Source organism: Oncorhynchus mykiss, chromosome 18 (genome assembly GCF_013265735.2).
Source record: "Oncorhynchus mykiss isolate Arlee chromosome 18, USDA_OmykA_1.1, whole genome shotgun sequence".
In the NCBI taxonomy this organism is placed as follows: domain Eukaryota; kingdom Metazoa; phylum Chordata; class Actinopteri; order Salmoniformes; family Salmonidae; genus Oncorhynchus; species Oncorhynchus mykiss.
The window spans coordinates 25504261-25531261 of NC_048582.1; the positions used below are offsets into that span (position 1 = coordinate 25504261).

The window sequence follows — 27001 nt, forward strand, 5'->3', positions numbered from 1 at the left end:
CAAATGAACTGATTCATGGGGTAGCTTCAAATGAACTGATTGATTCATGGGGTAGCTTCAAATAAACTGATTGATTCATGGGGTAGCTTCAAATGAACTGATTCATAGAGTGCAGCTGATGGAGAAATCTTAAGGTCAAATTTACAAATGATTAATTCCTTAGACAACATAACTATATTGGATAAGACAGCTGCCACGGTCAGTGTTGTCTCTTGAGACTGTTATAGTGTAATAACTATTTAGAGTACACTAATCATGATAATGAATTACATTATTTATTTCTGTGTGTTGAAAACAAAGACGATTTGGGGGAAACAATAAGTCCAATTAATTAAATCTCTTTTCCAACATCAATATTAGCTTATATTTTCTGCCGAGACAAGGGATGTTGCAGATGGCATTGTGGTGTATTTTCAGAAGAAAACACCATTACTGTCCTCCCACGCACTCCCATCAGCAGCAACAGCAAGCACACCCTGACCTCAACCTTCACACAACACGCACGCTTAGGGTTAGTACGTCAATACGGTACACTACTGCCACCAAGTGTCTACTCTTGGGCTTTTAAAAACATGGCGGAATACAGACAGCAAAAATATAATTGAGACACCAGAAAAAGCAGTGAAAGTTAAATGATTTATCTACAAAATACATTTTTATTGTATATACACATCATTTCATCCCAAGAGTCAAAATAATAACATGATTGTCAGAAGCTCGTGCAGGAAGACACAGAGGAAATAAATACATTGCATTCTAGAAGGCAACAATCCCTTTGGACCCTTTCGAGATCAAATTCTATTTACACCATGTCAGATGACACACGCACAGAAAACAATCATTCTGTACTTTTTTTTAGAGCACAGTCATCGATGTGGAGTACCTCTTCCCTGCTGTACATGTCGCAGGAACCAAAAGGAGGCCCGCGACAATATAAGTACCTGCTCCGTCTCTAAACTCAACTCAAGCCTTTAATCTACTGTCGGAAAGGGTTTGTACTAGACAGTTGATGTGAAGCCTCAAAATTACCAGGTAAAAAGGCAGGGTGCGCCACAGAGTTCCCCTGGTCTGGTAGGGGAGAGGGCTGGGATTCGGGGTGCTCTGCGGGGTGGGCCTTGCTAGATACACTGCTTGGGGAACCGTTATGGTGGTGTGGCGACTCCTGTTGCTCTGTGCTGTGTTCAGTCTCCACTGCCTGGTATTCAGAAGAGGTCTGATCATTTTGCTCCTGGCAACAGACAAGATAATAGAACATCACTGGCTGATCCATCGTGACAAAATGTTTTGGATACACTAAAGATATAACCAAACCATGCAATAAACCAAACACAGGCACATAGGACATTTGACCACATTCCCCACAGCACGTCACAAAGACAGTGTCGAATTCACCTCTACAGTGCACACACAGTCTCACCTTTCTTTAGTTCACATGAAGGCGTGGGGGGGGGAAATCGTTCACATAGTCACTGTTAATCGTACGATATAAAAACAGAAAAATAAATCCCATTGAAATAAAATATTTTAAAAAAGGTTATTAAAAAAAAAAACAGCATGAATTGGCTTGAAATTCTTAAACTTTCGAGTTGCACATCCGAGGACAAGAGTTCTCATTGAGATGTGACACGTCTTTAAAAAAGGAAAAAAAAAAGGACTATCGGCCATCATCCTACCTGCAGTGGCTGTGTCTCCGAGGGTAGACTACTCTTAGCCATGCAGTACATCTCTCTGATCTGGCAGACAGCGAAGGCTATGGTGACCCAGGGGGATCCACTCAGTACCCAGGCCGGTCTGTTAACATCCTCCTGCTCCTCCTGGTGCTTGGTCTTCTTAGCCGGGGGTCTAGGGTCAGGGCGGGGCACCATAACACCAACCTGGTAGTTGTAGTAGTAATTAGTAGTATTACATATCATTGTCCCACAATGGGAAATTGCTTCGCTGAAAGAAGCAGTATATGAGTACAACAATTTGGAGAGTTCTGACCTGGCTCTGCATCAAATCTATGGTAGCGATGGGAACTGGACTGGAAGGAACCGGAATGTTCTCTGCTAGCATCCTGTCCTCTATTGAGGGGAATACAAATTTAGGTTATTATTGTATGGTACACTGTGAAAAATAAGGGTGGTTTGCAGTTGTATAAATATGTTAGTTTTAGTGCAATATATGAAGCAATCCATTAAACCATTCTATATATACACAGAACAGGGTCTGTAAAAAAAAAAATCTGAACTGAGGTTCTCTCCCCTCCCTCACCCTTTTCCTCATTCTGTCCAGTCAGACATTGAATGAAGGAGAAGATGAGGAGTATCACCAGGGAAGCCATTCCAATCCCTCTGAACGTCTCTGCAGCTCCTGGAAAAAGAAAGACGCACTTTACAGATACACAAAAAACATAAATGCCAACACTTAAGGTGTCATTTAATAGGGTTATGCATAGTTAGTTAGATAGTTTATTAGTGGTTATTTAGTTTAGAAATATGTAATAAACCCATAACTCATTGGTTCTCAAACTCATGGTAAAATATAAAAACATGGCTGTATGGCAGGAGTTGCTAAATTTCACTACTCAAATGGAACTGTCAAAAAAGAGGCCGTTGTTGTCGCAGCCGTACCAAAATAGTTGACGAAGACGCCCCCCACCATGGCCCCACAGCCCCGTCCCAGCCCCAGGTGTAGACCCTGGAGGATACCCTGGGCAGAGGTCCTCAGAGCTGGGGGCACCGCGGCACTCAGGTAGGAGATACAGGCTGCCCAAACCGACGCATGGGTCACACCTACAGTACAAAGAGACAAACAGAAAGAAAGACAAAACAAAAGGTTAGAAAAGTGAAATACCGTGTGTGGCTCAGAGGTAGAGCATGGCGCTTGTAAAGCCAGGGTTGTAGGTTTGATTCCCATGGGGGGGGGAACAGTACAAAAATGTATCCACTCACGACTAAGTCACTCTGGATAAGAGTGTCTGCTTAATGACTCAAATGTCAATGATGCCAGAGGACAAACATTGATGGAGGTGTTAAACATTACACAGCTTATAGGATAAAAATGCTTCTTCAAAGAAGGGGCGGCAGGTAGCCTAGCAGTTAAGAGTGTTGGGCCAGTAACCGAAAGGTTGCTGGCTTGAATCCCAGAGCTGACTAAGTGAAAAATCTGTTGATGTGCCCTTGAGCAAGGCACTCAACCCTAATTGCTCCTCTAAGTCGCTCTCGATAAGAGTTGTCTGCTAAATATAAAATTTTATACATTAGTACTGAAATAATGACATACAGAAGAATAAAAAGCAGTCCGTCTTGTAGTATTAGGAAACCTCACCTCAACTTTATTTAGGTCCTATGGATAAGGAAGTGTTGACACCTACACATCCGTTCATCATCCGTCAGGCAGACGGACTTCTCATTACGTGACCACAGAATCAAAATGTCAGAAGGATACAGTTGAAGTTGGAAGTTTACATACACTTAGGTTGGAGTCATTAAAACTCGTTTTTCAACCACTCCACAAATTTCTTGTTAACAAAACTATAGGTTTTAGCAAGTTGGTTGGGACATCTACTGTGTGTATGACAAGTCATTTTTCCAACAACTGTTTACAGAGATTATTTCACGTATAATTCACTGTATCACAATTCCAGTCAGTTGGGAAGTTTACATACACTAAGTTGACCGTGCCTTTAAACAGCTTGGAAAATTCCAGAAAATTATGTCATGGCTTTATAAGCTTCTGACTGGCTATAATTTGAGTCAATTGGAGGTGTACCTGTGGATGTATTTCAAGGCCTACCTACAAACTCAGTGCCTCTTTGCTTGACATCATGGGAAAACCAAAAGAAAATCAGCCAAGACCTCATAATTTTTTTTTGTAGACTTCCACAAGTCTGGTTCATCCTTGGGAGCAATTCCCAAAATGCCTGAAGGTATCACGTTCATCTGTACAAACAATAGTATGCAAGTATAAACACCATGGGACCATGCAGCCATCATACCGCTCAGGAAGGAGACGCGCTCCGTTTCCTAGAGATGAACGTACTTTGGTGCGAAAAGTTCAAATCAATCCCAGAACAACAGCAAAGGACCTTGAGAAGATGCTGGAGAAAACAGGTACAAAGGTATCTATATCCACATAACCCGAAAGGCCGCTCAGCAAGGAAGAAGCCACTGCTCCAAAACGGCCATAAAAAAGCCAGACTACGGTTTGCAACTGCACATGGGGACAAAGATTGTACTTTTTGGAGAAATGTCCTCTGGTCTAAGGAAACAAAAATAGAACTGTTTGGCCATAATGACCATTGTTATATTTGGAGGAAAAAGGGGGAGGCTTGCAAGCCGAAGAACACCATCCCAACCGTGAAGCACAGGTTTGGCAGCATCATGTTGTGGAGGTGCTTTGCTGCAGGAGGGAATGGTGCACTTCACAAAATAGACGGCATCATGAGGAAGGGAAATGATGTGGATATATTGAAGAAACATCTCAAGACATCAGTCAGGATGTTAAAGCTTGGTCGCAAATGAGTCTTCCAAATGGACAATGAGCCCAAGCATACTTCCAAAGTTGTGGAAAATTGGCTTAAGGACAACAAAGTCAAGTAATTGGAGTGGCCATCAAAAGACCTCAAGCCTATAGAAAATGTGTGGGTAGAACTGAAAAAAAGTGTGTGCGAGCAAGGAGGCCTACAAACCTGACTCAGTTACACCAGCTTTGTCAGGAGGAATGGGCCAAAATTCACACAACTTATTGTGGGAAGCTTGTGGAAGGCTACCCAAAATGTTGGACCCAAGTTAAACAATTTAAAGGCAATGCTACCACATACTAATTGAGTGCATGTACACTTCTGACCCACTGGGAATGTGATGAAAGAAATACAAGCTAAAATAAATAATTATTTACTATTATTCTGACATTTCACATTCTTAAAATAAAAGTGGTGATCCTAACTGACCTAAGACAGGGAATGTTTACGAGGATTAAATGTCAGGAATTGTGAAAAACTGAGTTTAAATGTATTTGGCTAAGGTGTACGTAAACTTCCGACTTCAACTGTATATACACACACATTCTTATGCTGAAGTAATGGAATGGTCATCTTACTTTGCTTTGTGGGCTGGGGTTGCAAAACACTTCTCTAAGACACAAAGCTCAGGAAGAAGCAAACAGTGCCTATCACTTATGACCAGTAATAACAAGCTTATTCTTACTTATTGAGCGCATTATCAGTTATTTAAAAAAAAATTGTCATGAGGCGTAGGCCTATAGGACATTTTATCCACCACCATTCAAAACACAACGCCATAGTTAAATTCCTTGCAAGAATCATGGATGAGTACATTCACTTTATAAGTCGACCCCTGTCCTAGAGCTGGGGCTATTTCTTTTGGACCCCCCCCAACGCTTTTAGTAATTAGTTTTTTTTATATACACTACCTGACCAAAAGTATGTGGACACCTGCTCGTCAAACATCTCATTCCAAAATCATGGCCATTAATATGGAGTTGGTTCCCCTTTGTCGTTATAACAGCCGCCACTATTCTGGGAAGGCTTTCCTCTAAATGGTGGAACATTGCTGCGGGTACTTGTATCCATTCAGCAACAAAAGCATTACTGAGGTCAGGCACTGATGTTGGAAGATTAGGCCTGGCTTGCAGTCGGCGTTCCAATTCATCCCAGAGGTGTTCGATGGGGGTTGAGGTCAGGGCTCGGTGCAGGCCAGTCAAATTCTCCCAGACCGATCTCGACAAACCATTTTTGTATGGACATCGCTTTGTGCACGGGGGCATTGTCATGCTGAAACAGGAAAGCGCCTTTCCCAAACTGTTGCCACAAAGTTGGAAGCACAGAATCATCTAGAATGTTTTTAGCGTATGTTGTAGCGTTAAGAATTCCCTTCACTGGAACTAAGGGGCCTAGCCTGAACCACGAAAAACAACCCCAGAAGTGTAAAATCACCAGGAATTCAACTAAAAATGTGTTTCATTTAGTAAGTCTGTTCCCAAGTGTTCCCACATCCCAAAAAATCTAATACCTGATTGCGTCTCAAAATACAATCTCTTTATGGGCTTAGTTGTGGTCAATTTGCAGTGTACAAATTATAATTATTCTCTGGGTCCCGACCATTCTCTTCAACAAAATTCGGCCCACTCTGGATCTAGTTGCCTACCTCTGTCCTATTGGTTATTGTGTACCCAAGGTGTCTGAAAGAGGGAGTGGAAAAATATATTCTCCTGTCCAGTGTTTGACAAGACCCATCCAACCTGCTCTTAAATAATCTCTCATCTGTAACCACAGATAGACAAACAGGGGTAACATGGTGCCTATTCACAAGTCATATGACATTACCAGGATATCCTTATTGAATTTCCTTTTGTTGATACTGTCTTTTAATATGACAGTTTTTTGAAGTGATACTGTAACGGTCCTATATTAACATTAAAAAGGTGTTTTATAAGGCAGCGATTGCTTGAAATAACAGAGATTCCTGTCCTAAGATGTACTTTACTGAGGCTCAAAAATACAGCCCTTAACTACGGACTCAAATTTCAACCTTTCCTCAGTCAGATGTCAACAGGAAGTAATGTCAATATCGGACCTGCTCTCTCTTACCTTGCAAGACCTCCATAGGCAGAACTATCCATGCATTCTCCAAGTAAGAAATGTACAGGTAGCGTGCTGTGTTACATGCCAAGCCAATGTACAAGACCCTAAGTTAGGAAAACAGGGAGGAAAGAAAGAAATTAGTGATGAGATTTTCAGAGGTTAGGTACTCCGAGCAAAAGTTATTAAGAAGAAGAAAAACAGATCAAATAGGGTGATGTATGGAATGTATAGGCTTTTCAGACTTGGAGCGTCTTTTGTTGCGTTAATTTGGATCCCATCGCAGAACACTCATCCAAGGTTTAAACAGGGGTGGACAATCCCAGCCCTCCAGGGCCTGATTGGCGGCACAGTTTTGCCCCAGCTAACACACCTGACTCCAATAATCACCTAATCATGATCTTCAGTTAAGAATGCAATTGGATTAAATGAGCTGTTTGCTAGGGATGGAGAAAAAGTGTGACACCAAATCAGGCCCTCGAGGACTGGAGTTGCCCAACCCCTGGTTTAAAGAGATGCCCTACTAGTTATAGTTAGTATTACTCATTGTGCACAGTGCCCATTGAACTGGTGAGGCAAAAAGCACAACAATTCTTCTTGAGACCTTTGCACTAATAGGTAACTGTATGACTTGCGGGGTTATAACCACCCACGATGTTAGAGAAGAACGCTTTAAAATGGTGCGTCAAAATGACATAGGTCGCACAGAGCTGCCAGATGGATGGGCCTCTCTCCTTAAACATAACACCACACTCTCAAATGTCCCTGCTCTGTGCTAGGTCAGTCTGTCTGACTATAGTTTACGCACAAGGCCTGTGTGACGTTCAAGCAAGAGGCACTCTAAACTAACACGATCGTTGAGGTGAAACGAGATAGCAAATGTGGAAATCCTCAGTTTCAGAAAATACTGTGCGCTTTGGTTGTTGTTGTTGCTGCTGCTGCTGCTGTTTTTGGTCAAATATTTGGTTAAAAGAGATGGATAATGTGATATCCCTTCCTCCACTACCCTCCCAAAAACAAGAACACCAACAACCCCATCCTTACCTGATGTGTCCCACCAGCTCGATAAACTTATGACTGGTGAAGTAAGCAGCCAGCTCCGACACATGACTCAGAACCGAACACACACCAAACAGCGTGGTGGTCCCCTTCAGGTCCTCTAGATGCCAATACAGGAAGGTGAACACAAAGCCGTAACCGAAGCCCATGAACCAGGCAACGAACAGCACCGTGCTGTACTGAACACTACACAGTAGCCTGAGGAGGTCACTGTAATAGAAAGGCTGTTCGGTGGTGGTGGACTCTGGGGTGATGGGGGTCTGGTCCGAGGTGGAGCTCTCCTCTGGAGATGCCACGTTCCCATCTACCTGTGTGCAAGAAAATGGTGTAAAATGAATAAAATAACAATTTTGTATTTAAAGCAGTATTTGCTTCGGCTAAAGAAATTAGAAAGACTATTTCCACTTAGTGTTAGTTTTCATTTTCCAGTTGATTTACCTGTGGTATCTCTACCTCCTGGGCCCTCTGAGGCAACTCCTGTCTGTAGTCCCCACTGTCAAATCAAACTTCATTTCAAAAGACATTTAAAAATCACCACACACTTTACAGTAAAATAAATCAAATAGAAGATATTAAAAACAAACTGCAATTCTATAAAATAGATGAATAAAAGAACATAAAACAAAGTCTAAAATAACAATAAAATCATTGATTTAAGGAAAAGCTAAAAAAAAAAAAAAAAAGTGGGGTTTCAAACCGTTTAAATTGGCTCCAACCCTATTACCTGTCGAAGTAGAATTGTGTTGCTACCACCAGGGCCAGACCCATCATCACTCCAAAGACTATGAAGGCCACCTGGGGAAGGAACGAGTGAAGAAATGAACACATTAACTACATTTTTTATTTACGTATCAACTATGTTGCCCTTAACGACCCATTGCTTATTATTTGTCACATTTTCAATGTCATACTTTACCTGGTAGTTCTTGTACTCGGGCAGGATACAGCCGACCACGCCGTCGATGAGCAGCGTAATGTGGGTGTGGTCTATCCAGATACCCACTAGCAGCATGGTCACGCCCCAGCCAAGGGACCCCCACATTCTCTGCAGGCCGTAACGGTCCCGGTGCTTCCCCAGGTACTGTAACGTCACTGTGTCCACAATGGTGACCGCCGGCGCGCTGAAAAACTCCCCCACGATGATGACCAAGAGGATCAGGAGAAAAATGCTCTCGACCTGATCTTCGTTGTACTCAATGATGTACTCTTTAGGTTGGGTGGGGGCAAGGGTGGTGGTAGTGGTTGCCATAGTGGTTGTTGTAGTATTTGGAGTCACTTGAGTGGTATTGCCCTGTTCGTGAGGCATCAATGTGGAATTGGTGGTGGTGGGGGCATGGGTGGGGTTTTTAGTGGTCAGTGGCATATTTGTGGTATTCGGTAAAAGCTGAGTGGTATTGGCTTGCTCATTAGGCACCACTCTGGGTTGGGCGCCGGTGGGGGTGTGAGTGGCTGTTGTCGTAGCTGTAGTAGCATTGTTCTGCTCGTAAGGCACCCCAGTGGATTGAGTGGTATTGCTATCAGCACCTCTCCTATGCCTGCGGCGTACACTATAGCCAGAATCAAGGCCATTCAAAACAAAAGGGAAGCTAGGAAAGTAACTTTGAAACAAATCCCGGCGACTTCTCGTGTGATTGGTGGAGGCGTCCGGTAGCGAGCCGTTAATTGGTGTCATAGTAGTCAAGGGCAGTATTGGTGGGGCCACAGTGGGGATGTCCACCTTCTCCTTACAGATCATGGCAGCTGGTTTGACAAAGCCGATGCCACAGTTGAACACCAACCAACACAGCACAGAGAACAGCAACAATGGCTTCCCTTTCTTAAAACGATCGGCCACAACTCCCCAGAATGGCGCACTGCAGAACTCTATAAAGTACCGGATCCCAACCAACAGTCCACTACGGCTTGGTGACATCCCTAGCTGTTTGTAGTAGACGGCTAGGAGTGGGTGCAGGGATCCGTATGCTGCATAGAAGAAGAAGTAGAAGATCTTGGAGATGAGGAGCTGGGAGTTGACTCTTAGGCACATCCTCTCAAAGCAGCCTAGGTCTTTCAGTGGTAAGGCCATGGGTGTCTCTGGAGCAGACTGTGTGTCTGATGCTGCAGCAGACACTGGAGTGGAGCCTGGCTCTCGGTCGATCTGAAGCTCCAGGGAAAGATTGTTGAAGGGTTCGTCCAGGACGTACTTCCTCTTTTGATCTTCTTCATCATCCGAAAGGATGACCACTTTATCGTCTGCGGCCATCTCTGGAAGACAGGAAGTTAGATTCATGTTTACTGTAACTTATACAATAGACTACATTGATTATCATAACCATACAGTCTATAACCATACAGTCTATGTGTAGCAATATTGATGTTATTCATATTGATGTTACACAGGAAACAGAAACTCACTGTCAACTGCGAAGATTTTCAGCAAACTTAACATGTGTAAATATTTGTATGAACAAAACAAGATTCAACAACTGAGACAAACTGAGGGGAGGGGGGTCAAAATCAAAAGTAAGGTAGTATCTTGTGTGGCCACCAGCTGCATTAGGTACTGCAGTGCATCTCCTCCTCATGGACTGCACCAGATTTGCCAGTTCTTGCTGTGAGATGTTACCCCACTCTTCCACCAAGGCACCTGCAAGTTCCTAGACATTTCTGGGGAGGAATGGCCCTAGCCCTCACCCTCCAATCCAACAGGTCAAATAACGTGCTCAATGTGATTGAGATCCGGGCTCTTCACTGGCCGTGGCAGAACACTGACATTCCTGTCTTGCAGGAAATCATGCACAGAACGAGCAATATGGCTGGTGGCATTGTAATGCTGGAGGGTCATGTCAGGATGAGCCTGCAGGAAGGGTACCTGATAAAATAATGTATATGTTGAAAGATAATGTTAACGTTTCAGAGTGCAATTATTTAAAATGTATGAAATTGATTAGAATCGTAAAATTATAATCTGATGATGTGTGTAGTTTTAGTCAGAATTAGGTTAAACAATGCATCTGTATAGTGGAAAAACACAGACTGTCTGAGCAAGGCGTAGTTTAGGATTTGAACTTGTATGTGTGTGCCGAAGGAAAAAAAACGGAGAACAGTTCAACTGTGTTTGGACCGACCTGGCTAGGCCTCTGAGGAACCTATGATAGCATACGGAGTGCTTCTCAAGGTTCCCCTAATCTCGGGGGAATGGAACTGTCGCCTGGGCAGTGATACAAAGTGGTGAGAACTATGGAGAAGGATAAAACTCACCTGGAAGTATGTGCGTAGGATACCTACTGTTTGTGTGGAAGTATGTGCGCAGCTATAAAATGGATGTCTTTGTATAATGGACTTCAGAGCGTTCTCGTGAATAAACTGTACTCTTTTTGCATAAGCTGAGTCTGACTAATTATTATTAAACCCATGGTCTTACAGATCTCAGTGATTGGTCAGAGCTATTGATTGTCAGTTATCATTGGGATTGAAAATTCTCGTGACAGTACCACATGAGGGAGGAGGATGTCTTCCCTGTAACGCACAGCGTTAAGATTGCCTGCAATGACAACAAGCTCAGTCCGATGATGCTGTGACACACCACCTCCAAATCGATCCCGCTCCAGAGTACCGTCCTCGGTGTAATGCTCATTCCTTCGACGATAAACACGTATCCGATCATCACCTCTGGTGAGACAAAACCACGTCTCGTCAATGAAGAGCACTTTGCCAGTCCTGTCTGGTCCGGCAATGGTGGGTTTGTGCCCTTAGGCGACATTGTTACCGGTGATGTCTGGTGAGGACCTGCCTTACAACAGGCCTACAAGCCCTCAGTCCTACCTCAGCCTATTGCGGACAGTCTGAGCACTGATGGAAGGATTGTGCATTCCTGGTGTAACTCGGGCAGTTGTTGTTGCCATCCTGTACCTGTCCCGCAGGTGTGATGTTCAGGTCTACTGATCCTGTGCAGGTGTTGTTACACGTGGTCTGCCACTGCGAGGACGATCAGTTGTCCGTCCTGTCTCCCTGTTAGCGCCGTCTTAGGCGTCTCACAGTACGGACATTGCAATTTATTGCCCTGGCCACATATGCCTCCTTGCAGCAGGCCGAAGGCACGTTCACACTGATGAGCAAGGACCCTGGGTATCTTTCTTTTGGTATTTTTCAGTCAGTAGAAAGGCCTCTTTAGTGTCCTAGGTTTTCATAACTGTGACCTTAATTGCCTACCGTCTGTAAGCTGTTAGGGTCTTAACGACCATTCCACAGGTGCATGTTCATTAATTGTTTGTGGTTCATTGAACAAGCATGGGAAACAGTGTTTAAACCCTTTACAAGGAAGACCTGTGAAATTATTTGGATTTTTACAAATCATCTTTTTGTTGTGACTATAACACAAAGCATATTGAAACATGGTGGCAGTGAAAAAAAGCCTCCCAGGCGCCAGTTTGGAAAAGTTCTGCTTTTACAAGCTAGTCATCGTGCCGAACATCAATGCTAGCTGATTATAGAATGACTATACTAAAAGCTAACTGTCTATTGGACATAAGCAGATTTGTGAGTAGCTAACATTCCATTCTACAAAAAAAATAGACTTTGATGATTGTAATTTAGCACTTACCTGGAAAAGATGGAAAGAGGAATTCAATTTGTACCTAGCTCTTACAATGGGAGAAAAACCTGATGACTGCAAAGTGAAGCTACTGTACTACCTAATTGGGGGGGAAAGGCAGAGGGATGTGAGACCCTTGGTGTGGGCAGTACAAGAGACAATCTCTTTGTTGAGAAAGTAATTACAGCACAAGATGCATGTTGTGATCCCAAGAAAAATGAAACAATTGAGAGATATACATTTTTGTCATGCGGAGTCAGGGCCAAGATGAGCGATTAGACAAATATCTCACTGAATTGAGGACTCTAGCGGCCACCTGCAACTTTGTAGTAATCACCGACTTATCAGGGACTGGATTATGTGCATACAGATTGGAAGAGCTGCGGAACTGTCCAGACAAGGAGCTAAAGTCAAAATGTGCAGTAACACAGGAAGAGAGACCGAGAGGAGACTAGAGAAAGGGAGCGCTGTTACAATGCAGATACTGTGGACGGACACGAGGGAAAAAATGAAAAAATAAAATACATTTGCATATGGACAAAAATGTAAATCCTGTGTGGAGAAAAAAAAAAAATCCCTTCTCTACGGTTTGAAAAAGTGCAGGGACCAGCAAAGAGAAACAGTCCTGGCAATGTGAAATGCATCAGCTGAAACTGGAGAGAAGTGAGGATGTTCTCTGCATCACACAGGCCAAAGTCAGAGAGAATCAACGTGGTACAGGAATAAAAAATACAAAATAACTGACCGCAATGCTGCTCTCTTTGCAACCATGCTGGTCAACAAAATGATTTTTTAGATAGATTTCAGTCAGATTTCAGCCTGATTGTGGTGCTAGTTGTAATGTTATCCCTGCAAACCACACAAAAGACAGTCACCTAGAGCCCTGCAGTCAGGTATTGGTGATGTGTAACAAGAGTAGTCTGACGCCACTGGGGAAGTGCACGCTTAAAAAAAAAAAAAAAAAGGTGATCAATCCACGCAATAAGAAAACCTACAGAGGTGAGTTCATCGTAGTCAACAAGAACGTGCACAGGCCCCATTGTAGGCAGCAAGGCTACCCAGGCAATGGAGTTGCTTAGTGTGCAGCATCACAGCATCCTGGCCGTCAAGAAAACAGGAGTATGCTGATGTATTCCATGGAGAGGGATGCTTACCCGGCAAACTGAAGCTGGGAGTGGACGAGCGAGTGGAGCCTGTCCAGTAGCACTATATAAACCACTCATGCCAAAAGCAGTGGGGGGGGGGGGGGGGGGGGGGGAAGAAAGCACAGATTGGATTGGCAGCCTGATCGCAATGCATAAACCATCTGGAAAACGAAGAGTGTGTATCGATCCAAAACCTTTCAAGGCGCTCAAGTGGAGCCATTACCCACTTCCCACTATTGAAGACGTGGTGCCAGACCTGAACAGAGCACATGTCTTCTCTTGTTTGTGATGGGAAAAAAACTAAAAAACAACTGACATGTGGAACTGGATGAGGAATCCAGCTCTCTCACCACGTTCTCGACTGCCATGGGAGGCTGGGCATGCCAAATCGGAATCAGTTCAGCCCCAGAGATCTTTCAGAGGAAGTTGAAACAGGGAATGGAAGGTCTGCCGAGGAGTCCATAAATAAATAAAAATCACTGCAGATGGCATCCTGATTATGGGGGAAAGAAGACAACGATGAAGCAGCAATTCTGGACGATGACAAAAACGTGTGAATGCTCCTGGACAGATGCAGGAAGCTCAATATCAAGCTGAATCCAGAGACGCTGCAGCTCAGGCTGAAGGAAGTGCCCTACATTGGTCACCTAACATCAGAGTGGTTTGAAAGTGGTCCTGGGAAAAGCGACAGCCATCAGACAGATGCCTCGGCCTACAGATGTGCAGGGGGGGGTGCAGCGCCTCCTGGGCATGGTAAACGACCTATCCAAGTTCTGCAGCCACGCCACAGAGCACTGCAAGCCCGCTGTGACACCTAACACACAAGGACTCGAGCTGGCTTTCAAGAAAAATCAGCTGACACCATTGCACAGACCTCTGTGGTCAGTCTCAGATTCCTGGAAAAAATGTGGAAGCAGGGTGTGCCTCACAGAACAGGAGAACAGAGGCCCTGTGGAATCAATCAACATGATACACTTACCTGCCTGTGTCAAGCGAGAGACTAAAGGCCATCCAGAGAGCCACTGAAACTCCAGACGCTGAAGAATGTGCGGTGGCCAGAAGTGAAAGAACATGTACCCTTGGAAGGAGCAATGTATTCTCACAACAAAGACGAGTTGAGTGTGCAAAGTGGAGTTATCTTCAGAGGTGAGCGAGTCATTGTGCTCGCTGCCCTCAAAAGAATCCATTCCTTACACATAGGAATCGAGGGATGTCTGAGAAGAGCTTGCGAGTGTGTCTACTGACCGGGCATGAATGCACAACTGAGAACATACATGGAACAATGTAGCACCTGCACTGCATGGGGTGTGAAGCAGCAGAAAGAGACGCTGAAACCACACGAAGCACCAAAGCTTCCCTGGGAGAAAAATATGGACCTGTTCGAGTTCAACAACAGAGACTCCATGGTCACAGTTGATTGAAAACTCTCAAACTTCTGGAAAGTGGAACATTTGGGGGAACACACAGTCAGAAACGGTAATTTGAAAACTGAAGACACACTTTGCACGGTACGGCATACCTGACATCCTACAGTGCCTTGCGAAAGTATTTGGCCCCCTTGAACTTTGCGACCTTTTGCCACATTTCAGGCTTCAAACATAAAGATATAAAACTGTATTTTTTTGTGAAGAATCAACAACAAGTGGGACACAATCATGAAGTGGAACGACATTTATTGGATATTTCAAACTTTTTTAACAAATCAAAAACTGAAAAATTGGGCGTGCAAAATTATTCAGCCCCCTTAAGTTAATACTTTGTAGCGCCACCTTTTGCTGCGATTACAGCTGTAAGTCGCTTGGGGTATGTCTCTATCAGTTTTGCACATCGAGAGACTGAAATTTTTTCCCATTCCTCCTTGCAAAACAGCTCGAGCTCAGTGAGGTTGGATGGAGAGCATTTGAGAACAGCAGTTTTCAGTTCTTTCCACAGATTCTCGATTGGATTCAGGTCTGGACTTTGACTTAGCCATTCTAACACCTGGATATGTTTATTTTTGAACCATTCCATTGTAGATTTTGCTTTATGTTTTGGATCATTGTCTTGTTGGAAGACAAATCTCCGTCCCAGTCTCAGGTCTTTTGCAGACTCCATCAGGTTCTTCCAGAATGGTCCTGTATTTGGCTCCATCCATCTTCCCATCAATTTTAACCATCTTCCCTGTCCCTGCTGAAGAAAAGCAGGCCCAAACCATGATGCTGCCACCACCATGTTTGACAGTGGGGATGGTGTGTTCAGCTGTGTTGCTTTTACGCCAAACATAACGTTTTGCATTGTTGCCAAAAAGTTCAATTTTGGTTTCATCTGACCAGAGCACCTTCTTCCACATGTTTGGTGTGTCTCCCAGGTGGCTTGTGGCAAACTTTAAACGACACTTTTTATGGATATCTTTAAGAAATGGCTTTCTTCTTGCCACTCTTCCATAAAGGCCAGATTTGTGCAATATACGACTGATTGTTGTCCTATGGACAGAGTCTCCCACCTCAGCTGTAGATCTCTGCAGTTCATCCAGAGTGATCATGGGCCTCTTGGCTGCATCTCTGATCAGTCTTCTCCTTGTATGAGCTGAAAGTTTAGAGGGACGGCCAGGTCTTGGTAGATTTGCAGTGGTCTGATACTCCTTCCATTTATACGGAGACTTGATTACACACAGGTGGATTGTATTTATCATCATTAGTCATTTAGGTCAACATTGGATCATTCAGAGATCCTCACTGAACTTCTGGAGAGAGTTTGCTGCACTGAAAGTAAAAGGGCTGAATAATTTTGCACGCCCAATTTTTCAGTTTTTGATTTGTTAAAAAAGTTTGAAATATCCAATAAATGTCGTTCCACTTCATGATTGTGTCCCACTTGTTGTTGATTCTTCACCAAAAAAATACAGTTTTATATATTTATGTTTGAAGCCTGAAATGAGGCAAAAGGTCGCAAAGTTCAAGGGGGCCGAATACTTTCGCAAGGCACTGTATATTCAGACAATGGCCCCCAGTACTCTTCAGGCGAGCTCCGAAGTTTCAGCAAGGCCTGGGACTTTAAACACTAAACATTGTCTCCAGTATACTCGCAAAGTAATGGGAAATTGGAATCCGCAGCGAAAACAGCCAAACGACTGATGGAAAAAGCAAAGAGAGCAGGTGCTGACCCATACCTAGTCATGCTAGATCACAGAAATACCCCGTCACAAGCAGACTGCAGCCCTGCAATGGCACTGATGGAAAGATGTACAAAGACAATAGTGCGAATGAATGAAAATCTGCTGAGACCAGGAATGACTAAATTAATGGTCAGCAGAGAAGTTCAAAGAAAGTCAGGAGAGACAGGCAAAGTACTACAATACCTCTAAGGATTTCACAGAGTTGCAATGAGATGACAGCGTGAGAGTTGAGCCACTCACAGGTAGGGCCATCCAAAGACCTACTGTATACAACTGAAAGACTGAATGTAAATCAAATAAAGTAAAAACAAATATATAGTACCAGTCAAAAGTTGACACACCCACTCATTCCAGGGTTTTTCTTTATTTTGTACTATTTTCTACATTGTAGAATAAGACATCAAAACTATGAAATTACACATATGGAACCATGGAGTAACCCATTTTTTTTATTTTTATATTTGAGATTCTTCAAAGTAGCCACCCTTTGCCTTGATGACAGCTTTGCACACGCTTGGCATTCTCTCAACCAGCTTCACGAGGTAGTCACCTAGAATGCATTTCAGTTAACAGCTGTGCCTTGTTAAAAGTTCATTTGTGGAATTTCTTTCCTTCTTAATGCGTTTGAGCCAATCAGTTGTGTTGTGACAAGGTACATGTGGTATAGAGAAGATGGTCTTTTACCAAATAGGACTAAGTCCATATTATGGCAAGAACAGCTAAAATAAGCAAAGAGAAACGACAGTCCATCATTACTTTAAGACATGAAGGTCAGTCAATAATTTCAAGAACTTTGAACATTTCTTCAAGTGCAGTCACAAAAACCATCAAGCGCTATGATGAAACTGGCTCTCATGAGGACCGCCACAGGAATGGAAGACCCAGAGTTACCTCTGCTGCAGAGGATAACTTCATTAGAGTTAACTGCACCTCAGATTGCAGCCCAAATAAATGCTTCAGAGTTCAAGTAACAGACACATTTCAACATCAACTGTTCAGAGGAGACTGTGTGAAATTAGGCCTTCACGGTCAAACTGCTGCAAAGAAACCACTATTAAAGAACACCAATAAGAAGAAGAGACTTGCTTGGGCCAAGAAGGATGAGCAATGGACATTTGACTGGTGGAAATCTGTCCTTTGATCTGATGGGTCCAAATTTGAGATTTTTGGTTCCAACCAGCGTGTCTTTGTGAGACGCAGAATAGGTGAACGGATGATTTCCGCATGTGTGGTTCCCACCATGAAGCATGAAGGAGGAGGTGTGATGGTACTTTGCTGGTGACACTGTCGGTTTTTTATTTAGAATTCAAGGCACACTTAACCAGCATGGCTACCACAGCATTCTGCAGCAATATGCCATCCCATCTGGTTTGCACTTATTGGGACTATCATTTGTTTTCAACAGGACAATGACCCAACACACCTTCAGGCTGTGTAAGGGCTATTTGACCAAGACGGAGAGTGATGGAGTGCTGCATCAGATGACCTGGCCTCCACAATCACCCAACCTCAAGCCAATTGAGATGGTTTGTGATGAGTTGGATCGCAGAGCGAAGGAAATGCAGCCAACAAGCGCTCAACACGTGGGAACTCCTTCAAGACTGTCGTAAAAGCATTTCAGGTGAAGCTGGTTGAGAGAATGCCAAGAGTGTGCAAAGCTGTCATCAAGGCAAAGAGTGGTTACTTTGAAGAATCTCCAATATATTTTGATTTGTTTAACACTTTTTTGGTTACTACATGATTCCATGTGTTATTTCATAGCTTTGATGTCTTCACTATTATTCTACAATGTAAAACACAGTAAAAAATAAAGAAAAACCTTGAATGAGTAGGTATATCCAAACTTTTGACTGGTACTGTGTGTGTGTGTGTACAAATAGACAGTGAGAGACAAACAAACATTCAGTTCACATTAAAATGATTGCAGACATGGACTACTAACAAATCAAAAACTGAAAAATTGGGCGTGCAAAATTATTCAGCCCCCTTAAGTTAATACTTTGTAGCGCCACCTTTTGCTGCGATTACAGCTGTAAGTCGCTTGGGGTATGTCTCTATCAGTTTTGCACATCGAGAGACTGAAATTTTTTCCCATTCCTCCTTGCAAAACAGCTCGAGCTCAGTGAGGTTGGATGGAGAGCATTTGAGAACAGCAGTTTTCAGTTCTTTCCACAGATTCTCGATTGGATTCAGGTCTGGACTTTGACTTATCCAGGTGTTAGAATGGCTATGTTTATTTTTGAACCATTCCATTGTAGATTTTGCTTTATGTTTTGGATCATTGTCTTGTTGGAAGACAAATCTCCGTCCCAGTCTCAGGTCTTTTGCAGACTCCATCAGGTTCTTCCAGAATGGTCCTGTATTTGGCTCCATCCATCTTCCCATCAATTTTAACCATCTTCCCTGTCCCTGCTGAAGAAAAGCAGGCCCAAACCATGATGCTGCCACCACCATGTTTGACAGTGGGGATGGTGTGTTCAGCTGTGTTGCTTTTACGCCAAACATAACGTTTTGCATTGTTGCCAAAAAGTTCAATTTTGGTTTCATCTGACCAGAGCACCTTCTTCCACATGTTTGGTGTGTCTCCCAGGTGGCTTGTGGCAAACTTTAAACGACACTTTTTATGGATATCTTTAAGAAATGGCTTTCTTCTTGCCACTCTTCCATAAAGGCCAGATTTGTGCAATATACGACTGATTGTTGTCCTATGGACAGAGTCTCCCACCTCAGCTGTAGATCTCTGCAGTTCATCCAGAGTGATCATGGGCCTCTTGGCTGCATCTCTGATCAGTCTTCTCCTTGTATGAGCTGAAAGTTTAGAGGGACGGCCAGGTCTTGGTAGATTTGCAGTGGTCTGATACTCCTTCCATTTATACGGAGACTTGATTACACACAGGTGGATTGTATTTATCATCATTAGTCATTTAGGTCAACATTGGATCATTCAGAGATCCTCACTGAACTTCTGGAGAGAGTTTGCTGCACTGAAAGTAAAAGGGCTGAATAATTTTGCACGCCCAATTTTTCAGTTTTTGATTTGTTAAAAAAGTTTGAAATATCCAATAAATGTCGTTCCACTTCATGATTGTGTCCCACTTGTTGTTGATTCTTCACCAAAAAAATACAGTTTTATATATTTATGTTTGAAGCCTGAAATGAGGCAAAAGGTCGCAAAGTTCAAGGGGGCCGAATACTTTCGCAAGGCACTGTATATTCAGACAATGGCCCCCAGTACTCTTCAGGCGAGCTCCGAAGTTTCAGCAAGGCCTGGGACTTTAAACACTAAACATTGTCTCCAGTATACTCGCAAAGTAATGGGAAATTGGAATCCGCAGCGAAAACAGCCAAACGACTGATGGAAAAAGCAAAGAGAGCAGGTGCTGACCCATACCTAGTCATGCTAGATCACAGAAATACCCCGTCACAAGCAGACTGCAGCCCTGCAATGGCACTGATGGAAAGATGTACAAAGACAATAGTGCGAATGAATGAAAATCTGCTGAGACCAGGAATGACTAAATTAATGGTCAGCAGAGAAGTTCAAAGAAAGTCAGGAGAGACAGGCAAAGTACTACAATACCTCTAATGATTTCACAGAGTTGCAATGAGATGACAGCGTGAGAGTTGAGCCACTCACAGGTAGGGCCATCCAAAGACCTACTGTATACAACTGAAAGACTGAATGTAAATCAAATAAAGTAAAAACAAATATATAGTACCAGTCAAAAGTTGACACACCCACTCATTCCAGGGTTTTTCTTTATTTTGTACTATTTTCTACATTGTAGAATAAGACATCAAAACTATGAAATTACACATATGGAACCATGGAATAACCCATTTTTTTTATTTTTATATTTGAGATTCTTCAAAGTAGCCACCCTTTGCCTTGATGACAGCTTTGCACACGCTTGGCATTCTCTCAACCAGCTTCACGAGGTAGTCACCTGGAATGCATTTCAGTTAACAGCTGTGCCTTGTTAAAAGTTCATTTGTGGAATTTCTTTCCTTCTTAATGCGTTTGAGCCAATCAGTTGTGTTGTGACAAGGTACATGTGGTATAGAGAAGATGGTCTTTTACCAAATAGGACTAAGTCCATATTATGGCAAGAACAGCTAAAATAAGCAAAGAGAAACGACAGTCCATCATTACTTTAAGACATGAAGGTCAGTCAATAATTTCAAGAACTTTGAACATTTCTTCAAGTGCAGTCACAAAAACCATCAAGCGCTATGATGAAACTGGCTCTCATGAGGACCGCCACAGGAATGGAAGACCCAGAGTTACCTCTGCTGCAGAGGATAACTTCATTAGAGTTAACTGCACCTCAGATTGCAGCCCAAATAAATGCTTCAGAGTTCAAGTAACAGACACATTTCAACATCAACTGTTCAGAGGAGACTGTGTGAAATTAGGCCTTCACGGTCAAACTGCTGCAAAGAAACCACTATTAAAAAACACCAATAAGAAGAAGAGACTTGCTTGGGCCAAGAAGGATGAGCAATGGACATTTGACTGGTGGAAATCTGTCCTTTGATCTGATGGGTCCAAATTTGAGATTTTTGGTTCCAACCAGCGTGTCTTTGTGAGACGCAGAATAGGTGAACGGATGATTTCCGCATGTGTGGTTCCCACCATGAAGCATGAAGGAGGAGGTGTGATGGTACTTTGCTGGTGACACTGTCGGTTTTTTATTTAGAATTCAAGGCACACTTAACCAGCATGGCTACCACAGCATTCTGCAGCAATATGCCATCCCATCTGGTTTGCACTTATTGGGACTATCATTTGTTTTCAACAGGACAATGACCCAACACACCTTCAGGCTGTGTAAGGGCTATTTGACCAAGACGGAGAGTGATGGAGTGCTGCATCAGATGACCTGGCCTCCACAATCACCCAACCTCAAGCCAATTGAGATGGTTTGTGATGAGTTGGATCGCAGAGCGAAGGAAATGCAGCCAACAAGCGCTCAACACGTGGGAACTCCTTCAAGACTGTCGTAAAAGCATTTCAGGTGAAGCTGGTTGAGAGAATGCCAAGAGTGTGCAAAGCTGTCATCAAGGCAAAGAGTGGTTACTTTGAAGAATCTCCAATATATTTTGATTTGTTTAACACTTTTTTGGTTACTACATGATTCCATGTGTTATTTCATAGCTTTGATGTCTTCACTATTATTCTACAATGTAAAACACAGTAAAAAATAAAGAAAAACCTTGAATGAGTAGGTATATCCAAACTTTTGACTGGTACTGTGTGTGTGTGTGTGTACAAATAGACAGTGAGAGACAAACAAACATTCAGTTCACATTAAAATGATTGCAGACATGGACTACATGCCAAAGTTAGGTGGAGTCTGCCTTTGTTGTAGAAAAAAAGAGAACGTGTAGCAATATTCATGTTACTCATTTTGATGTTACACAGGAAACGGAACCACTTGTTTCTTACTGACTTCGTGTACTTGATGTGCTGGTTAACAACACGCATAGTAAAATTTGCTTAACTATATATCGTGATTACAACACAAAGCATATTGAAACACTATGTTATACAGTAAACATGTTAAGCATGGCTACAATAAAGATAAGGCTACCCACAAGTTGCACAATGGGTGTAAGAAATATAGTAACATTGTTACAACCTAAGAACTCATGTCGCTCGTGAGTGGGTGTCATATCAGAAGAACCGGTGAAACCGGTGAGAAAATACATTTCGCCGTCCAATGCGGTAGTATGAACTAAATGCATGTTTTCACTGTCAAATAATGAACACAACACCAAATTGAAGACGTAAAAAGTACGTTTACTTTAAGCAGTGCTAAACAGAGCACTTACATCAAAATATCGTAGATTCGCAATAAAATTACAAAATTAGCGCAGTTTCTCTAAAACATGGAAATATGAGCTTGGACGCCCGTGTTCTCATCAAGCTTACCTGACAAAGTCACCGGTCCGTATTCCTATTCTTTCAACTATGACTACGCAGGTTCGACGGTGGCAGTTGTGTCTCCCAGTCGTAAATCGAACGCTTCCTGCATTGCCTACAATTCAGTTTATTTCGTCGTTTTCCTATGCATGCATGATACAGATGAACGATAACACCGTAAGTAATATATTTTAAGACTCATGCAAATACTCCGACCTACAACCACACCTTCGTTCAGGCCATTTCGCTCAGATGGGAACTCCGAACTCGATACGCCCAGAGGATGGGTTTCGTGTGACGTCTGTGCTATCTGTTAAAGTGAAACCAACCTCCCAAATATTGTCCCGCTGCCCTTCAACATACACCAACTACTGTAAATGCTTAAAAGCATGTTTATAACGAACTGTAAAGGCAATATGTGCAATTGTTATTGTTTCTAAAAATCTATAACATCTATAAAATCTATATTTCCTACATAATAAAGAAAATATATAGAATAGAATGCAGCTTGTGCACCTTTCAATTTCGTTTAATTTAATATTTTCCACACTTGTAGTATTGTTCATATTGCAACAACCCAGGGTTTATAAGCGCGGATAATTCGACTCTGCCGCTTGAGCATGATTTTGCTGCACAGTCGATAGCGCGCTGGACTTCGGGCTGGAAGGTCCAGGGTTCGAGGCCTGCTCCCTGCCTGTTTCATTACAATATTGTATATCAAAGTATCTAATAAAATACTACAAATGCAGAAAGTGTACATATTGAGTAATTGATTAATACATTTGTGTACAATAATTGGTGAAATTGTATAATAGCCTACTAAATGTCCTTTAAAATATGGCAATGTTTCTAATGGTCTCTGAGATATTTTCTTCATGTTACTGTACAAGTGTACAAAAAAGGATTGTGTTGCCGAGAAGAAGTCTATCCCTTGTGATCTGAGTCAGACAAGTTGCCCTGCTCTGTCCAATGCCTTCCCCTCTTCTTCTTCTTTCTCTTCCTCTCGCCATGACTATGGCCTCCAACATTGTTATCACCACTGTGATCGTGATAATCAGCACAATAACCATCTCGGCGATACACAGCTCCGTATCCACATCCATCAGCCTGTAGTTCGCTAGTTCTGTCGGAGCATTACAGCTAAGATTATAGTAATCATCCAAGAACAGCCTTTGAACACTTCTAAGCTTATGGAACACTTTCTGTAGGTCACGATTGCAGTTCCAGGGGTTTCCTTCCAACAGGATATGGGTACTATACATGTGGATGCTTAGGAAGGTCTTGAAGTAGATGGTGCTCATCTGGTTGTGGGTCAGGTTGAGCAGGGCCAGGGAGATCATGGCAGTGAAGACACCCTCTTGGGTCTTGTTGATCTGGTTCCCCTGCAGGTTGAGGACCTCCAGGGACTTCAGCATGCAGAACACCCCATTGTTTAGGGAGACGAGATGGTTGTCCTCCAGGTGGAGCTGCCGCAAGGTGGACATGGAGCCAAATGACCTCACCTGGATGGAATAGAACAGACACAATAGAATAAAACCAAATAAAACACAATAGAACAGAATAAAATAAAACACAATATAATATAGTAAAATAGAACAGAATAGAATTGCATAAGTCCTGTGTCACCTTATTTGATGTTGTTCAACAAAAGTAAAAACAACCTCACCTGGATGTTATGGATGGCGTTGCCAGTAAGGTTGAGCCTCTGTAGGCCATCCAGGTGCATGAAGCTCTTGCTGTGCAGGGTGTGCAGGTGGTTGTGGCTCAGCTGCAGCTCTCTCAAGAGCGTTCAGGCCCAAGGAGAAGCTCTCGCTCAGGGACGAGATCCTGTTTAATCAATCAATACATCAATACATCAGCCACAGCGCTGATTTTGTTGTCCTTTATAAGCAGAACTCTTCAGTTTGCGTTCCATTTGGAAGGAACTCTTCGGAAGGTTAGGAGGTTCATAGATAGGTCCGGGTGTTGCGTGTAAGGAGGGATGTGGTTGGGTAAAGAGGGCGTTAGTGCAAAGCGGAGAGTTTCAGTTCCTCGCGACAGTCGCAGCCTTTCTCGCACGGGGTGCCGTGAGACTTGGAGTAAACCTTCATCAACAGTAGGAGACAAAAGAAGTACTGCATTTTGGCCCCTTATTACACCGGTAAAAATGAGACAGAGAAAATGTGGTAACACATACAGCCTTAATACACAGGTACAACAACTTTAAGTACACCAGCAACAACATTCTATTTGCATGTTGTTGTGTAGTAATTTCGGAACTGGATTCTAGATAGTGTAATGGAGTTGAGCAATATAGCCCTTAAAAGTTCACGAAGTAAGCTACCATTATACAAGTATCCCTGACACAACGATCTACAACAAAGCATCCATTTTGACCAAATATGGCAATTTGGCCATGATAAAATAAAGAGAAATTGCCTTACCTTCACATCTATGATGAGGAGGGGGCTGGAGAGGGGTTTTAAAGAGATTGCTTGTAAACTGGGGCAACATCTGAGAATAAGGCGACACTTCCCTCTTTGAAGCATGAGCGTGTGGGTTACGTGATTTAAGGACAGGGGTGGAGGGGAGTAAGATGATCTTCCATTTATGTAGCCTAGTTGATGAATCAGATATTTATCTGCTGAACCTGTTGAACTGCAGCGAGAAAGATTATAGTAATTCCAACCAAATCCTTAACTTAGTTTCATGTCATATCCTTCAATCAATCCATCCACCTACATTAATCTGACATCTCAGTTTACCCACATAAGCCTTTTCCCGATCACCATGTGAAAGGCAGAAATTGCTACCTCATGGTGGATGCTTGTGTAGCTCAGTTGGCAAGTGCAATGGCGCTAGCATCCAAAATGCTGTGGGTTCAATTCTTGGGTGTATCTAATACAGGTTCAACTTTTTCAGCCTGGGACCCAAATGATAAATTCTGTGGTTTCCTGGGACCCAAGCTTACAAAAACATGCAACTATATGTAAATATCGGTACATTTCATTGCCCTTATGCCCAATAACAAATGCAACATCGACAAAGAACAATTCAATTGAATACCGATATACACAGCTACTCATGTTAATCTTTCCCCATTAAAACACTCTTACATGTGTCTAGGTTGGACCTGTTGCTGTTAAAATACAATAAATCACTGAAATAAACTGATCGATCACATCACACAGATGTAGACCATAAAACACACACACACACAGTCCTAATGGTAGGTGTGTGACTGGTTGACGTTTTCAACAAGCAGGTCTATTCTGGGCTCAGTTTTTGACAGTTGAGAACCCTGACTCGCACAGGTACGTGGTGCCAAACAGGATCAGAACATCTACTGCTTTCTCAGGCAGTTCTCTCAGCCTCAAAAAGCATCTTGCGTCTATCAGTGTATTCCAGTTCAGAATAAAAACGATTGCTTGTATTTGAACAGCAACAGTTTTCCCCTTCATCTGTACTGTTACTAGGGTTGCACTATCAGTAACGTTAGCTAGATAGCTTGCTTTGGCTAATGTTAGCTATTAGCTGTGTAAAAGGCCAGGGGGTTGTTTGAAGAGAAACTCACATCGACTACTATGAGTAGAACTCCCCTTATTTCTGCTTATCATCATCACCTGTTATACAATTACAACAATACCTTGCTAGCTGACTTACTTTTCCACTGTCAAAGCACTGCTTCCTGAAGTATTCTGCCCTGTTCTAAAATAACTCCCTGGGTTTACCGTCAAGCTGTCGATGTTTGGTCAGGACCTGTCGTTTTAATTTGTTCGATTTTGAGAGACTCATTACTAAGCACTTCCCTGCACAAAACACATTGTGGGCGCTCCTCGTTATTTCTCAAAGTTTGTATGAAACCGAGAGAGAGAAACCCATCGCTGTATTTGCGTTTAATGACAATAGATCTTGTGGCTAGCTTGAGTCCATTCGATGATGGCGAGTGGGAATTACAAGCCAGTGGCTGACAGCGCATCATCTGCTGCTGAACAACAGCACTGCAGCGTGTGTGTCGCGAAGTGATCTTCAAGAAAACTGTCGAAAAAATATATGTTAATTAAACCGCGAAGAACACTGGACATCTTCCTCTCACGCAGCTGCCAAACTGAGCAGAAACACCGCTGCAAAGTAGAGAGCGTACGGAACAGAGAGTGCAGTTGCACTTGGCCAAAATCAATTCCAGTAATTAATGAAATAATTATAAATGTACTCTGACACCTCGCGACCCACCATTAACAGGGCTGCGACCCATTACTCATACTTTAAGAAAGGCTGATCTAATACCCACAGCTTACAAAAAAGGTATGCATTCACTGAACTGTATGTTGCTTTAATTCAGGGTCCCCCGTACTACACAGTTTATTCAAATAACCAACTCATCAAGCTTTGATCATTTGAATCAGTTGAGTAGTGCTAGGGGAAAAACCAAAACGTGCACCCAGAGGGTTCCCCAGGACTAAGTTTCTAAACCCTGCTTTAGATAAGGTGTCTGCTATGAAAGAGAAGTTAAGACAGAGTTGTTTAGTGGTTTGAATTTCCTTCTGGCCCCTGGTTTACTTTCCAGCAAGGCCTGACCTGG

General features: G+C 42.8%; 1 protein-coding gene across 5 annotated transcripts; it reads right to left on the minus strand.

Annotated features, from left to right (window-relative positions):
* Positions 1-621: 621 nt before the first annotated feature.
* On the minus strand, positions 622-26316 carry LOC110495912 (major facilitator superfamily domain-containing protein 6-A). 5 transcript variants are annotated; one of them, XM_021571434.2, is made up of 15 exons: positions 26083-26304; positions 24864-25077; positions 24107-24524; positions 22450-23942; positions 8559-9886; positions 8367-8437; positions 8081-8135; positions 7628-7950; positions 6593-6690; positions 2613-2774; positions 2254-2352; positions 1984-2063; positions 1674-1874; positions 1418-1469; positions 622-1228 (listed from the first exon to the last, which is right to left on the minus strand). In XM_021571434.2, the coding sequence occupies exons 5-14, from the start codon at positions 9882-9884 to the stop codon at positions 1467-1469; spliced, it is 2418 nt and encodes an 805-aa protein (XP_021427109.2). In that variant the 5' UTR covers positions 9885-9886; positions 22450-23942; positions 24107-24524; positions 24864-25077; positions 26083-26304; the 3' UTR covers positions 622-1228; positions 1418-1466. The 5 variants fall into 5 exon arrangements, 3 of the variants coding, with proteins under 3 accessions (XP_021427109.2, XP_021427108.2, XP_021427107.2); XM_021571433.2 differs by having other exon boundaries at positions 1418-1421; positions 26083-26301; XR_005037413.1 differs by lacking the exon at positions 6593-6690 and having other exon boundaries at positions 1418-1421; positions 26083-26316.
* Positions 26317-27001: the final 685 nt, after the last annotated feature.